Source organism: Centropristis striata, chromosome 3 (assembly GCF_030273125.1).
Source record: "Centropristis striata isolate RG_2023a ecotype Rhode Island chromosome 3, C.striata_1.0, whole genome shotgun sequence".
NCBI classification, from domain to species: domain Eukaryota; kingdom Metazoa; phylum Chordata; class Actinopteri; order Perciformes; family Serranidae; genus Centropristis; species Centropristis striata.
In genome coordinates, this window is record NC_081519.1 from 9,336,107 (window position 1) to 9,350,933 (window position 14,827).

A 14,827-nucleotide genomic window follows, 5' to 3' on the forward strand; every position below is an offset into this window, starting at 1 on the left:
CTTATCTGATGCCTATGAATGTGGCAAATTGTCAAAGAAGTGATGATCTTAAAGGGGTAAAATCACATGATCTGATCAACTGAGGATGTAGGCGATTTTACCATAGGTGGCCGGTGTCATGAGGAGATGATTTAGGCAAAAAAAACAATTTTGACAAAAAATGACATAGGTGATTATTTTAACAGTGTGACGATATATAAGAGAATACAGTTCTCAATATCAAAACATGAATGGATCTTTCAAATGCAAGACTTTAAAAAAAAGACTTATGTTGTTTTTAAAGTGATACAGTCCCAAGTGTTCTTATAGGGAACAAAAAGATCTTCACATGGAAAGGTAACCAATATCATTGTAAGGATATACATGGAATACGCTGTTACTGTCAGGTTACAAATAACATTAATAATTCTATCAGACATTTTTGGTCTTACAACACTGACTATAACAAAACTTTTAAGATATGTAAGTCTGGTGCTATACTGTGTCAACAAATCCAATGAAAGGAGCATATCCAACAATAAATTAATCCTTAAACCCAGATTCCAAAAGTTGGGATGTTGTCTTAAATGTAAAAAAAAAATATATATAAATCCTTTGCTGGTAAAAGGCACGTCATATTTATAAGACAGGTATATAAGAGAAATATATAAGAGAATACAGTTAACAATTTCAAAATGACTGATTTAGCATCAACAATAAAAAGACAAAAATAAAGAATAATTAAATTAAAACAGCCTACGGGTGGTAAATTAGGAATTAAAGTATATTAAAGATAAGACACACACACACACACACACACACATACACATATATATATATATACATCTGTCATATATCATATATCATAGATATGCAACAAATATAGGAACAGGTTAAAAAACATGTGTACGAATTTTTTGCTATATATTTAAAGAATAAAAAGTCTAAGTCTTTTTGAGCATACAGGTCATAGTTTTATGCTGAATTGTGTGCACTTATAATGCTCCTCTTTGTATTTCACCTTTATTATCAAGAGATTTAAGTTACATTATTATATTATTTCATTACATGTTGGTGCAATGTGATAAGACGATGATTAAGCTCAGGGTTCTCACCAAATATATATACAATATGTATGTGGAGTCATCCCAGTAGATGGCAGGCAGAATATACTAATTTATTTATTTAGCTTCCTACACCAGTGATACTCAATTTACACCAAAAAGAATGGTTTTCTAATTCACAATCAAAATAACTTGCTTCACACTCTGATTCACTGATTTGTTTTAAAGTAGTCTTTGTGCATAAAAAGCATAGAATTGGAGCTTGAACCCTTTGTACCCCTAACCCTTGTGGTGCAGTTTCAAGTTAATTATAGCCCTTTTCATCTTTTGTGTCTAATAAATATTAAGACATCAGACATATGAATGTCTCCAACCTTCTGTAGTGTCGTGAAAGAGGCCCCTGTGCAAAGAAAATTGAGTATCCCTGTCCTACACACTAATCCCAACAGCATCTGCTCCAACTGAGCGTCTGTCTAGGTTATTTACATTCAGCCCCACTGACAAACATTTGCCACACTGCTGCACGCTGATACAACGGAAACACACACTTGTTGATATGAAGGACTGTAGACTTTTTTTTTAGATTGTGCGCTGAAGGTCACGTCTGGAAAAGTCTAAAAGGTCTGGCTGTCAGAAAAATGCTGGGGCGCACAAAGAGTGACCTCTACTGTACAAAATGTCCAGAATAATGCACGTCCATGTCAGTTATGACGTATTCGCTGGTTTTACGACGGTGTGCTTACACAACGTCAATTTCCGTCAGTTTGACTTGCGAATCGTAACCGCGTTGAGCAAGCGTTTTTTTCTTTTCCAATTTCAGCTGGAACGACAATTTCCTAATTCTAAACCACCGATCGACACCGATTACACTCCCAGACACAGAAAGAGATCGTTGTTTGATAAAAGTACAAGTTGTACTTGCTCTACTTAAACTGTGAACTTCCAGCTCGCGGCCCAGCAGAGAGCTCGAGCGGCAGCTCCGAAAAGTTTGTTGTTGTCACGTGATGCAAGACGAATGTGGCGATAAAAGTTTGTTTAGATAGTAAAACTAGGTGGCGAACTACATCATTACAACCTACTGAACACCGTTTTCACCAAAATGCCTCAACCAAAACATCGAAAGATTGCAGTTATAGGTTACAGGTCTGTAGGTGAGTAAAGCACACGAGCACGGCTAATGTTAGTCAGCAGCTAGCTGGCTAACAGGCTAACGTCCTGGCTTTGTTTTCTTCTTCCCTGTATCCGACCAGCACCACTAACGACAAATCACCTGTGTTCCTGTTTCATTGTGCTGCGTGTGTTTGCCGAGCATCTGTTTACTAAACCACACTAAAACCAACATTATCGCGTTTTATAGCTGTGACATCTGTTACTAGTTGTATCGTGTTCCGTGAAAACAAAGTTAGCTGAGCCGGGTCACATCCTGGTGTAGAGCCAAGTGGTGTATCCCGAAACTTTTAGTATAGCATATCTAATATAACAAGCACGTTACGTATGGAATTAAAGAAAAACAACCTGTAACCATATTCGACCTGCTACAAAATGAATACTAGTTGTTTACATTATAAAATCCTTGTGTGGCCGGTGTTGCGCCACATTATATGACACGTCTGATTAGCCGTAAAACAAACCTTCCAGCTGTACTGCCTTTGCAAACGTTTTCAAATAACTCTATCACTCAATTTATAATCTGATAGCAGCCATGATGAAAAATGATGCATTCATACCATATAGATGATGTAAAGATTAAAATGACTCCATAGATGCACAAATGTTGATATCTGTGGTAGCACAAACTGTTTATCCAAAGTGCACTATCCCCTCACCTGTCAATATGCATAATCTATTCCAAAGGTTATTAATTGTTTTTCAGCCAAGGACCCCTTAAAAGAAACTTAATCAGGGACCCCCTCATGAATGTCCCTTGGAATATTTTGATGTAGCCTTTGTTTTACACTTTTATAGTGTTAATTATGCGAAAGAGCAACTCAAGAGAAACATGTTAGATGGATATCATACATGCATTAAATTATTTGCACCACCTCAACACAAAATAGCCATAAAACAATACAATCGTGATTTAAACCATGTAATTCGCTGCACTGTACCTACCTAAATATAACATAAAAGGCAAATTTAAAGAAAGGGCTCATTTGGGGTGCCTTTCATAAAACATACGCACATCAAGTGTGAAGTGTGTCACTTTTACCTGTACTTTTATACAGGCTTCTGAGTATGGTATTTAACGTTTTATATCATGATCATTTCACCAAAATCGCAACTGTCGAAAGTCCCTATCCAGATACTACAGAGGAATCATGTGTGGTTATGGCTAGTGCGTGATTTAGTATGATGAAAGCATTCACTGTGGCAATATAGGTGAAATTCCTGATCAGGTCACATCATTTACCTGGTTATGGAGTGTGTTTTGTCCAGTGTAGGTTTTAATGTAAAAGCTTAAAGGCATTAATAAGCCTGCACACTGACACAGTATTTGTGAGTGTTTGTGACAGTAATACTTTTTAATGTGGAGGATTGATATAAAGAAATAAATTGTTTTAAAATTCTATTAAAATGGTCATAAACTACCATGTAATTTTCTCTGCCCTGCACAGGAAAATCATCTCTTACAATACAGTTTGTGGAAGGACAGTTTGTTGACTCCTATGATCCCACCATCGAAAACAGTAGGTGCCGCTATTTTTAATATCTTTAAAATATTTTAAAGATATTGCAGCAATGAAAATCACAATTGATTTGGCTTTATGTCAAGAAATGTTTTTTAAAAATAGTTCATGTCTCTCCTCAGCCTTTAACAAATTGGTCAGTGTGAACGGTCAAGACTTCAATCTTCAGCTGGTTGATACAGCTGGGCAAGTAAGTTTTTCTTCTACCGCAATATCTGACACAATCCCGACATTGTCTGTTTTAAATTAACATTTTTGATCTGTCCAATGACCAATTTAGCTTTAGTCAGCCAGTTAAGGACACAAGTCAGACTTTTCTATTTAACATGTAACTCTGATGCTAGTCTGTTGAATTAAAAGAGCCAGTTATTCCAGAAGCTGTTGTCTTGTATGTGTGACTCTATTTAATAATATGTTGTGTCTGGCAACAGTCATAGCCAATAAGATTATAATGCCTCTCCTCTGTCTTTAGGATGAGTACTCAATTTTTCACCAATCCCACTCAATGGACATCCATGGGTATGTCCTTGTCTATTCAGTGACTTCCAATAAAAGGTGAGTGGATGGTTGTGTTTTCATGTCTGAATAACGAGGCACACACTGTTAGAATTCTTAAAAGACTATTAAGTAGAGTGATGCTAACACTGTGTTCCACTATCAACTGACTTTACTGTTCATAACTTCAGATGTTTACAAGGCTCAAACCCATTGTTGTGTATACCACACTGTTTTCTAATGCCATATAAAAAAAAATTCAATTTTTGAGAAGTTCATGTTTTGTTTTTGAGTGTAACTTCTTTTGGTGACTGTTGCAGTTGGTAACATACAGGTTAGAGTTTCATACTGACCACTCTCAGATCAGTATCTACAAGTACTTTGATGTCTGTCTCTGTTCAGTTTTGAAGTTGTGCAGGTTCTACACGACAAACTGCTAGACATGGTTGGGAAGATTCAGTAAGTTTAGTTGAATCTTTTGAAATGCAAAACTTTCAAAACTGTTGCTTTTTTGTTGTTTTTAAGTATTTTTTTTTATGTCAACCATTTCTTTCTTTTAGAGTTCCAACTGTTCTTGTAGGGAACAAAAAAGATCTTCACATGGAAAGGTAACCAATATTATTCTAAGGATATAAATGGGCTATGATGTGACTGTCGGGTTACAAATAATACTAATAATAATATCAGACCTTTTGGTTTTAGAACACTGAATATAACTAAACATTTAAGATATTAAGTCTGGTGCTATTCTGTGTTTTCTTTAGTGTCAACAAATCCATTGAAAATGGCAAAACCAACAATAAATTGATCCTAAAACCCAGATTTAAAAAAAGTTGTGATGTTGTTTTAAATGGAAATGAAACAGGGTGTTCATTTGCTAATCCTTTGTGACATACTGTATATTCCAATTATGTATAAATATATTATGTTCAAACTGATAATCTTGTTTTTATAAGCATGCACTCAGAATTCTGAATTTGTTCTGAATGTTAAATGTATTTACATCTTTCATACCATCCCAATGTTGTATAAATATGTATTGCCTGTATAGCAAAGTGCAATAAAAGTGTTTTCTGTTTTCAGTAAGTGAGGTTTCCATTTAATTTTTCCCAGGGTTATCAAGCCAGAGGAGGGAAAGAAACTTGCTGATTCCTGGGGGGCTGCGTTCATGGAGTCCTCAGCCAAGGAGAATGAGGTAATGACAGATGACATCTTCGGACACCAACTCATTGATGCAGTCCAAATTAATTCTGAGACAGATTCACACTCTGATGACAATGCTCTTGCAATGCAGACTGCTGTGGAGGTTTTCAAGCGGATCATTTTGGAGATGGAGAAAGCTGATGGAAATGCACCCCCAGAGGAGAAGAAGTGTGCTGTGATGTAAAAGTGTTTCCAGGACACCAGTAAGCTCTTTTGCTGAAGACAGGGGGCACCACTTCACCAGCTTGCCAATCGTGACCTCACCGACACCAAGACACTGCAGTGGAACGTTTCTGCTCCATTGTGATACCTGATTGATTTACATAGCAAGGCAACTGCCCAGACAGTTGATTAACTATCTCACTAATTGTAACCACAGGGAGAAGTTTCTAAGAGCAAGATTAATCTTTGTTTTAGACAAAGAAGCACCGTCGGTGAACACTATCTTTAAATAATGAAATGTAATTATATCTGGGTAGAATTTTGACTTTGAGTTCAACCAAATGCTCAGAAAACAAAATAATATTTCCAAACATATTGGTCCCAATTATTGCATCTTTTTTTTTGTGAACGTATTATTCTAATTCCTACTTGTGAATTTGATGTTTGAGACATCATTGGCCCATGTCTCATAATCTTTGAGTAGTTGAATTAATGTACAGGTAGGGATGGTTAATAACCTTTTTAGAGACTGGTATTACTTTCTTTTTATTTGACAGTTGACAGGGAGTGAGAGTCACAGTTCACATTGCTTTAAATGTGGTGTTAATATATCAGTATCTCTCACAAATGGTTGATTTCCTTGAATACCCTGGAATGAGATTTCAAATGAAATTTCACTGGTCTCACAGCTGTCACTGTAATTTCTATCAACTCATCTTCAGGTACCTTTCACCAATGAACTCTTGAACTGTGTCTTCACGATGGAGGAAAATATTCGTTTATCTAACAACTCACATTTTCAGCTCTTCTGCTAAGCAGTTTAGTCCTATTTGATTGTTTCTACGGTTTAATTTCTCCTTATTGACTGTAACAAAGATGTTATCTTATATACCGTCAGAAATTTAGTATAGATTGCAATAGATCTTTGGTATTTACCAGTTATGGCCTTTTTATACAATATAAATAGAATCTTAGAAATTGGTTTGATACTATGGGTTATATTTTGAGTGGTGCAGGTTTGCTCTCCCCTAAATACTCTAAGTAGAGTATATTCTCAATAGTGCGTCATGAACATTGAGTTGCAATTTTTAAATTGCATTTTAACATTGTGTAAGACTATTTAAGTGGCTGAAGGCTACAGAGTTAGCTTAGTAATCTTTTTGCTCATGGATTTGATTTGGTGATTCATACAGGCCTGATAAAACCAAGCCAGGGATGACATGTAGTCCATTTAATTCATATTGTGGATCTGCATGATCATTGTCAGACGCTTGAGATCCTTAATGACTTGTTTTTCTTAGATCATGTAACCTTACAAAGACATGACACATTGTGGACCCCCCTCTCTCATAATCCTCATGTTTTACCTGTAGTGGGTAATTGTAACTTTTTATCAAGTGCTTTGCTGAGTAAGTAGTTTATTGATTGATGATGGCTGAACAGAAGCTGGTGATGCTGTGTCTTGTGCCTTACAGTTCCTCAAACTCCCTCATCTGCTTCCCTTCATGATTTAAGGTGCTCTTGAAGGGTTTTTTTTTCTCCTTTTCCTTCTGTTGACTTGATACCATGGTGCAGGTGGTGTTGTGCACCTGAACACCAATATCCCCTTGTGGGTCAATGTTAATTCAGAAATCTTGCTGTAAACAGTTTTGTATATAAATAAATCTGTTACTCATTTGATGTGTTGTGCTGATTTTGGCTGGATTATTTTGGTAGCTGAACATGGCAAACACAAGGCCGCTTATAAAGTACAGTTTACAGTGGTTGATGTACTACAAAAAAAACGGTTGTCAGTTGTCAATGGGCTGTCATGTAACTTCACTTTCACTTCTCCACGCTACATTACTGTATAAAGGTATTTAGTCAAACGGCATTATATCATCACACTGTTAAAATAATTGCCTAAGTCATTTTTTGTCAAAATTTGATTTTTTCCTAAATCATCTCATGATGCCGGCCACCTATGGTAAAATCGCCTACATCCTCAGTTGATCAGATCATGTGATTTTACCCCTTTAAGATAATGGCCTATGTCAAGTGTGTGACTTAAGTGGATTTATTATGCCTAACTCAAAATAAAATGGGACTTACACATAAGAGTGACATGAGTGTGTCATAAACATGACATGGGATGTGTCATGAACATTAATGACACTTTAAAGTAACATTAATGCTCATGATACTTGTCATGTCATGTTTCTGACAGGCTTTTGTGACTCTTATGTAGACACCTTCAAAATAAAGTGTTACCATATCTTGCTTAAGTCACAAAGGCATGTTCAAAAAATCAGAAGTCATTTATTTCTCTTAAGTTACATAATTTACACACAGTGTTATTACTATGCCAATAGCGATCCTTTGTTACATCCTTTTGAGTGAAATGATCAATAAATGTCATGTGTTACACTTTTGGTGAAGTTTTTTGTGTTTCCTGCAAACCTTAAAAAATGAGTTAGGCGATTATTTTTAACAGGCTGACGACATTGTGGGGGTTTATGGTTGCCTCAGACACGAAATCCTGATGCGGTAACACTACACGTACTACGGTAAGACTACAGCTATTCAAGTTGCTCATTGCAAGTTGCAGCGGAAGACCTGTGCGTTTCGGCAACATCCTGCTAGTTGTAAACGAAGCCGGCTACAGGGAGGCGATACGGCGAATGGAATATGGAGTGTGTAAGTTAAGCTAAATGAAGTGTGTATAGATCTTGAGCTTTCTAACAAACCTTCTTTACTTTGTCACTTTAAGTAACGTGGTTTTCCAAAGCATGCTAACGGTAGCAGCTAACTAGCTAATTCTTGGCAGTAGTTCAGAGGCTAGCTCATTTGTTAGTAACGGTAGTCAACCGTCACACATATATGTATATAAATATATTTACCTGTGGTTTCAGAACCGATATCAGTGTCCATGTGTCAATTTACTCGTAAACAAGACAATATATAATATAATGCCCCACCTGGGTAAGCGACCTTAAAGCCAGAGCTGATATGAAAAGTCACCTCGACTGGCTCGTTAATGTCAACACACTGTTTCGCTAGCTAGCTTCATGCTAATGCTTCGCTAGCGTTATTGTTATGGATTTATTATTAATTTAAGTGGTGTTATTCAGTTTACACAACTTCAGTGGCGATAACACGGCCTGTCGGTTAAATTGTAGCAGCGAGTTACTGTCAAATATTTTGAAAGAACAATGGGTAAAACAGTAACCATGTTTAAAATGCTAAGTCAGTCAAAGTGCTGAGCTGAGCTGAAGTTCCTCAACTAGCTGACTAACAGTTACAGTATAAGGCTGCCCTTTAATCCTCGTTTTGGTCTTATTCGACTAAGATTTATTTTGTTGAGGAAGTTTTTTTCATGCTAACCGAGTCATGCTCCCAAAAAAGCAGCATACCTTTGGTAGACAAGGTGTAAGGTTTTGCTTTTGCCTGATTCTTTGTGGATTTAAAAAAACATTTTTTTTTACAGATGTATCGATTAAATTAACTAATCGGTTTGTCAGCAAATTGTATACGTGTTAGTTGACAAATCATTTCTTAAGTTGTGGACAGCCCTGCTGCATTGTACATCTATAGGTTGCTACATCCTGCAATTTAAGTTATGATGTAATGTATCTTTTGTGTCATATATTGTGAGTAATAATGCAGTGGACCAGCTGTCATTGAGACCATAATGAACACAACCTGACATCAGGTTAATACATAACGTTAAATCCGGTTTAGGGATTCATGCAGATCTACACATTCCTACAGTAACTGCTTAACTCATGGGTGTTAAACTGGCCCATTAAAAGGCCATGTGGCTGCAGGTATTTGCTCCAGCTAAGCAGGCTCACACCTGAACAATAAATCTGAGTGAGATTGAGTCAGCCACTTGCAACCAAGTGGCCCCTAAATATAACAGCCTTGTAACAACATTATACTTAAAAGTAACAATGTCTTAATGGTTGACCGAAATGCTAATCACAAACATTTATACTATATGACTATTTGGCCTCACTTGGCAGCCAGTCAGTGTTTCTGCACATAATCCCTTTGGGATCAGTGAATGAGCAAGGATTGGGATTATTTAGCCATATTATGCAGGCTTTTAAGTAAACACTTGAGCTTACAATTACCTTATTTTGAAGGCTGTCTAGACAAACCGACAATGACCTTTGACATTTTATTTCAGATTCCAGTGACCATTGATGATCTTGAGGGCAAAAAAGAACCAGTCATAGAGGGTAAAGGACTTAAATATCACGAGAGAGCAATAGTGATGTTTATACAAAAACAAGTGTCCTCAATAGTCTCTCTCATTCCTTCAGACCCAGAGCACAATGTGTACACCAGGTTTATGAAGTCCCACCGGTGTTATGACCTTGTACCCACCAGCTCCAAACTGGTTGTATTTGATACATCACTTCAGGTAAAACAAAAGACACATTGATTTAAAAAAAAGACATCTATGTCTCATTATCTTATTTAGACTGATACATTTTCTTTATTCATTCATTATTCAGGTCAAGAAGGCATTCTTTGCTCTTGTTTCTAATGGGGTAAGAGCAGCGCCGCTGTGGGACAGCAAGAAGCAATGCTTTGTTGGTAAGGGCAATTTTCATTTGGCACACTTTCACTCTGTGTAAGACAAAACTTCATTCTCCTTATGCGTCTCTGTAGGTATGCTGACCATCACAGACTTTATTAACATCCTACATCGCTACTACAAATCTCCATTGGTAAGATGGTGAACACCAAATGTTTATAGTTTTTGAATTGTAAGATAAAGTGTAATGTATTTAATCTCAAAGCAGATTAAATTTAGTTATAGGCAGGGTATGAGCTAATATGTTGCTGAAACTGCATTCATTTGTATATACAACTTGTCTAAATTTTCTGTCTTAGTCCCTTTTAATGTGTCAGCCTTTCCTTTTGTAATCTTTCAGGTTCAGATATATGAGTTAGAAGAACACAAAATTGAAACATGGAGAGGTGAGAAAGTTTAATTGACATGTAATGTGTTTATTTTCATTGACTCGTGTTATCTTGAAGGCGTGACTACATTGTCTGTTCTTGTTTTTAAATAGAGTTGTACCTTCAAGACTCTTTTAAGCCCTTGGTTAGCATATCTCCCAATGCGAGGTGAGTTATTTATTTTTTATTAACGCTTGGTTGTGCAAGGCAGTCTGGGTATACCCAGGCTAAAAGTCAGTAGGAAATTTGACGATTTATTTGTACCCACAATATTTATCATAAAACATCACACGTCCTGAATAACTTGATTAACTTGTTCCTCTCTTAATGTCACTATGTCACAGTTTGTATGATGCAGTATCATCTCTGCTGAAGAATAAGATCCACAGACTGCCTGTAATCGACCCTCTGACAGGGAACACACTCTATATCCTCACACACAAAAGGATTCTGAAGTTCCTGAAGCTTTTTGTAAGTCCCTCTGGTATCTCTTGTCCTCACTACTACTACATGACATACAATACTTCAAAAATATTTTTATTGTGTTTGAGTTTGATAATTACATGGCAGATGTCTTGTACAGGAGTAAAGACTGTTGGCAACAGTTAAGAAAAACAGTGAATTGTAAAACTCAAACATCCATTCTCCTATGGATTTATGGTACTAAGTGTTCACAATCTCTTGCTATTGTTTTCAGATATCAGAGATGCCAAAGCCCTCATTCTTGAAACAAACCTTAGAGGACCTGAACATTGGAACATTCCAGAACATTGCAGTGGTCCGCACAGACACACCGCTCTACACGGCGCTGGGGATTTTTGTTGAGCAGCGAGTGTCGGCGCTTCCTGTTGTGGATGACAAAGGTTTGTGGGCTGGCTGAAATGAAGAGAGACTTCTTGAATTTTGTTTGTGTACTGATATGCTGCCTCTCTCTTGCAGGTCGAGTGGTGGATATATACTCAAAGTTTGATGTTATAGTAAGTTGTTTTTATTTAGTTTGTTATAATTTCCAATGCCCAAGACGATCCATTAAAATGTCAGTTGACCAGTTCAGTTTACAAACAGATGTGACAAAGAAGCATCAAATCATCACATCTAAGAAGCTTGACCAGCAAATTTTTGGATTTTTTGTTTGAAAATGAATAATCTATTATCAAAATAGTTCAGTACTATAGTTAGAAGACAACCAACATTTTTTCAACTTGTTTTTTTTATAATCTCTATAAACATGTATGTCAATAATGGTGTATACAGTTCCATATAGCCTAATAGAAGATTTATCCTTATGATCCAGTTTACTTGAAAGGTCCATTTGTACAGGGATTTTAAGATATGAATCTCATGGCAAAATTATTTGATTGTATTTCTTTTAAACTATTTTTCTGTGTAATTTCTGTGTTTATGCAGAATCTGGCAGCCGAGAAGACGTACAATAACTTGGATCTGACAGTGACCAAAGCCTTGCAGCACCGCTCTCAGTACTTTGAAGGAGTGCTGACCTGCAACAGGCATGAGACCCTGGAGGCCATCATCAACAGACTGGTGGAGGCCGAGGTGAGAGTTGGATGTCAGCATGTGTCATGAAGTAGCCATCTCTTGTGGCATAATTGCCCTCCTGTTGCTTTTGGCTATTACTGAGTGTAATGAGCTATAACCTATGATGAACAATGAATGAAATGTTCCTCCACATGACTCTATGCATTCATCTGGCCATGGAAGAAATACTTTTTTACAGAGGTAAAGCTAACATTGATGGTCCTGTGTGTCCCTCAGGTGCACAGGCTGGTGGTGGTGGACGAGCAGGAGGTGGTGAAGGGAATCGTCTCCCTTTCAGATATTCTCCAGGCATTAGTGCTGACTGATGGAGATGAGGGTGAGTACAGTTGTGCGGCTGTCTTTTAGATTTCTGGAGCTTACAGAATCTTAATAGTAGCGACATTATATTATGAACACAGATGGTACTTAAGTCGGATTGAAAGCAGTGTACGTATTGCACGCTTTCCAAAAATATTTTCATGGTAATAAACTAAGTGATGGATTTGTTTTTTCTGTCCACAGGCACAGCTTGAGGATGGAACTTAAACAAGGAAAGGCTACACAGTTTTAAGAGGAGCTCAAAGCAAAGGGAGAAAGAACAGGCATGTGAGAGCAGAATTTTGACAGTATATTGAAGCATCATCAGCACATCTCCTGTAATCAGACTTATTATAATTACACATGAAGACTTTTGCCTCCCTGCAGAAATATGAAGCATTGGCAACACAGCAATAAACAATTGTAGTAGCACAATACATACAGGAGCTTCTGCAAATTGAGCTAAACTCATGAATCACAAGAGATGTAAAAGCACAAGAGAGCTCTGAAGAGGAGCTGCAGCCCCCAGCATTATCAGGCATCATTCCCACCTCAGTGTTCACTGATCTTTGTAAAGGATGACCTTTAACTATGGCATTGATTACAAATGTATTCCTGATAGTATAACATATGTAATCAGTCACGAGATGAAGGAAAACTGATTGACCTATATTGCCTTTGTGTTGGCAGCATTTCATTTCTATAATAAGGCTAAAATCGAGAAGTACATAAATCCGATGTAAGAGTAAAACACTGTTAACTTTGTCAGATCAAGATTTGGTGTACGTTGTTGTTCTGGAGCGTTCCGACATTTGCTTTAGGCCTGTTTTTTTTTGTACATAGAAGTAGTATTTTTTCCAGCTTAAAATATCTTGTTATCCAGCTAATTTGATTATTTAAAATTGAGGTGGAGGATTGATCTGTAAATCATTTTTATCTTGAACTACCAATTTGCAAAAAGCATATTGATAGTTGTATGAAGTGTTTATCTGTATGTATGCGTCATACATACTGAACATAAATACAAAAGCTTCTTTTGTGTGAAAATTATAAAATGATAAAGAAATCATCACTGAAACACCAGACATTGGAGACCTCAGAGAGCGAGGCAAGCCATCTGTACTGTCTAGTAATATTTGGGAACGATTCAATTAATTATCCATAGCCATTATGCTAACTCTGGTCGCTGAGGGGGGCTGGAGACAATCTCAGCTGACATTGGGCGGGGTACATCCTGGACAGGTTGCCAGACTATCACAGGCTGACACATAGAGACAGACAACCATTCACGCTCTCATTCACACCTACGGGCAATTTAGAGTCACCAGTTCCCCTAACCTGCATGTCATTGGACTGTGGTAGGAAGCCGGAGACACTGGGGCGCAATGACATGGGGAGACTCCAAACAGAGAGGCCCCAATTCAAACCCAGATCCTTCTTGCTGTGTGGCAACAGTGCTTCCACTGCACCACTGTGAAAATTATTTCACAGATTTAAAATTAAAAAGACCTGGTCATGGTTTTACTAAATTTGAAATAAACTTGGATTTTTTAAGGTTTTAGCTTCAGGACCTGTTGCTAAAAAAGTGGAATTAATCCAAGCCACTTTTGATGAACTAAAAAAAAATGGATTTATGTAAATTTGGTAACTTAAATCCAGTAACCACAGTTACCAGTGCGCAAAGAATTCAAGGGCTCAGGTTTTAATGTGTTGTGTAGCCGAACAGCATCGTAGCAAACCTGAAAGAGCACTTTAGGCTCTCAAGACAGATGCTGCTATTAGAGACGGCCGTTTATTGTGCACACACTCTGGATAGTTATGGATTTTATGTGTGGCCATTCTGTCTGTGTTGTCATGTATAACAAAATATTTAACAGCTTGTACATGTTACTTAAGAGACATGTTTATTCATTTTGTTACTCACACTTTTCGTTTTTGGCATTATTAACGTTAAAGGGACTTGCTTATTGCTTTAATGCTGCAAAATCAGTTAAGTTTTCTGAGAAGTGGTCCATTGCTTGAAAACAGATTGTCGAAGCATTTCTGTGGTATTGTTCGTTTTCTGATTTCTAGCTTTTTTTTGTGTGTAATGTTGATGGAGTTTCAGTCAGTGATGACTTGACTGAACATCAAGTCTTGTTTATTGAACCATTTTCTGTTCATTGTCTTTCGGGGACTTTATCAAAATCACTCAATACCAGCATTACCTTTCCATTTTCTGAAGAGGATGGGCCAGGAACGTGTCACAATTCCTGTTTTGGTATATATGAGATTGAATGTGTACAACTGTGTGTAAATGCAGTTTTTGTAGTAATGTGCATTGAGATTATGCTTGAAAGGATGAGCAATAAAGGTTATTTGAGAGTCTGTTTTAAATGGTATTGTTAAATGCATGTATCTTAGACATCACATACAGTAGTGTTCAAAATA

At 37.0% G+C, this 14,827-nt stretch overlaps 2 protein-coding genes across 2 annotated transcripts; both read left to right on the forward strand.

Moving 5' to 3' along the window:
• Positions 1-1,792: 1,792 nt before the first annotated feature.
• rhebl1 (Ras homolog, mTORC1 binding like 1) lies at positions 1,793-7,270 on the forward strand. Its single transcript, XM_059329924.1, has 8 exons — positions 1,793-2,194; positions 3,659-3,730; positions 3,853-3,920; positions 4,203-4,285; positions 4,628-4,684; positions 4,786-4,833; positions 5,339-5,420; positions 5,520-7,270. Exons 1-8 carry the CDS (start codon positions 2,143-2,145, stop codon positions 5,610-5,612), a joined length of 555 nt encoding a protein of 184 aa, XP_059185907.1. The 5' UTR covers positions 1,793-2,142; the 3' UTR covers positions 5,613-7,270.
• An 888-nt stretch (positions 7,271-8,158) lies between these two features.
• On the forward strand, positions 8,159-14,764 carry prkag1 (protein kinase, AMP-activated, gamma 1 non-catalytic subunit). Its single transcript, XM_059329599.1, has 13 exons — positions 8,159-8,266; positions 9,762-9,813; positions 9,898-9,998; positions 10,093-10,174; positions 10,250-10,308; positions 10,516-10,561; positions 10,657-10,711; positions 10,888-11,014; positions 11,241-11,406; positions 11,483-11,520; positions 11,951-12,097; positions 12,317-12,416; positions 12,602-14,764. Exons 1-13 carry the CDS (start codon positions 8,258-8,260, stop codon positions 12,610-12,612), a joined length of 993 nt encoding a protein of 330 aa, XP_059185582.1. The 5' UTR covers positions 8,159-8,257; the 3' UTR covers positions 12,613-14,764.
• The last annotated feature ends 63 nt before the right edge of the window (positions 14,765-14,827 follow it).

Coding starts and splice junctions, on each gene's coding strand:
- rhebl1 (XM_059329924.1), top strand. CDS start 2,143: ATGCCTCAACCAAAACATCGAAAGATTGCAGTTATAGGTTACAGGTCT. Junction 2,195..3,658: donor TATAGGTTACAGGTCTGTAG/GTGAGTAAAGCA, acceptor TGCCCTGCACAG/GAAAATCATCTCTTACAATA. Junction 5,421..5,519: donor CCTCAGCCAAGGAGAATGAG/GTAATGACAGAT, acceptor CTTGCAATGCAG/ACTGCTGTGGAGGTTTTCAA.
- prkag1 (XM_059329599.1), top strand. Junction 11,407..11,482: donor TCCTGTTGTGGATGACAAAG/GTTTGTGGGCTG, acceptor TCTCTCTTGCAG/GTCGAGTGGTGGATATATAC. Junction 11,521..11,950: donor ACTCAAAGTTTGATGTTATA/GTAAGTTGTTTT, acceptor GTGTTTATGCAG/AATCTGGCAGCCGAGAAGAC.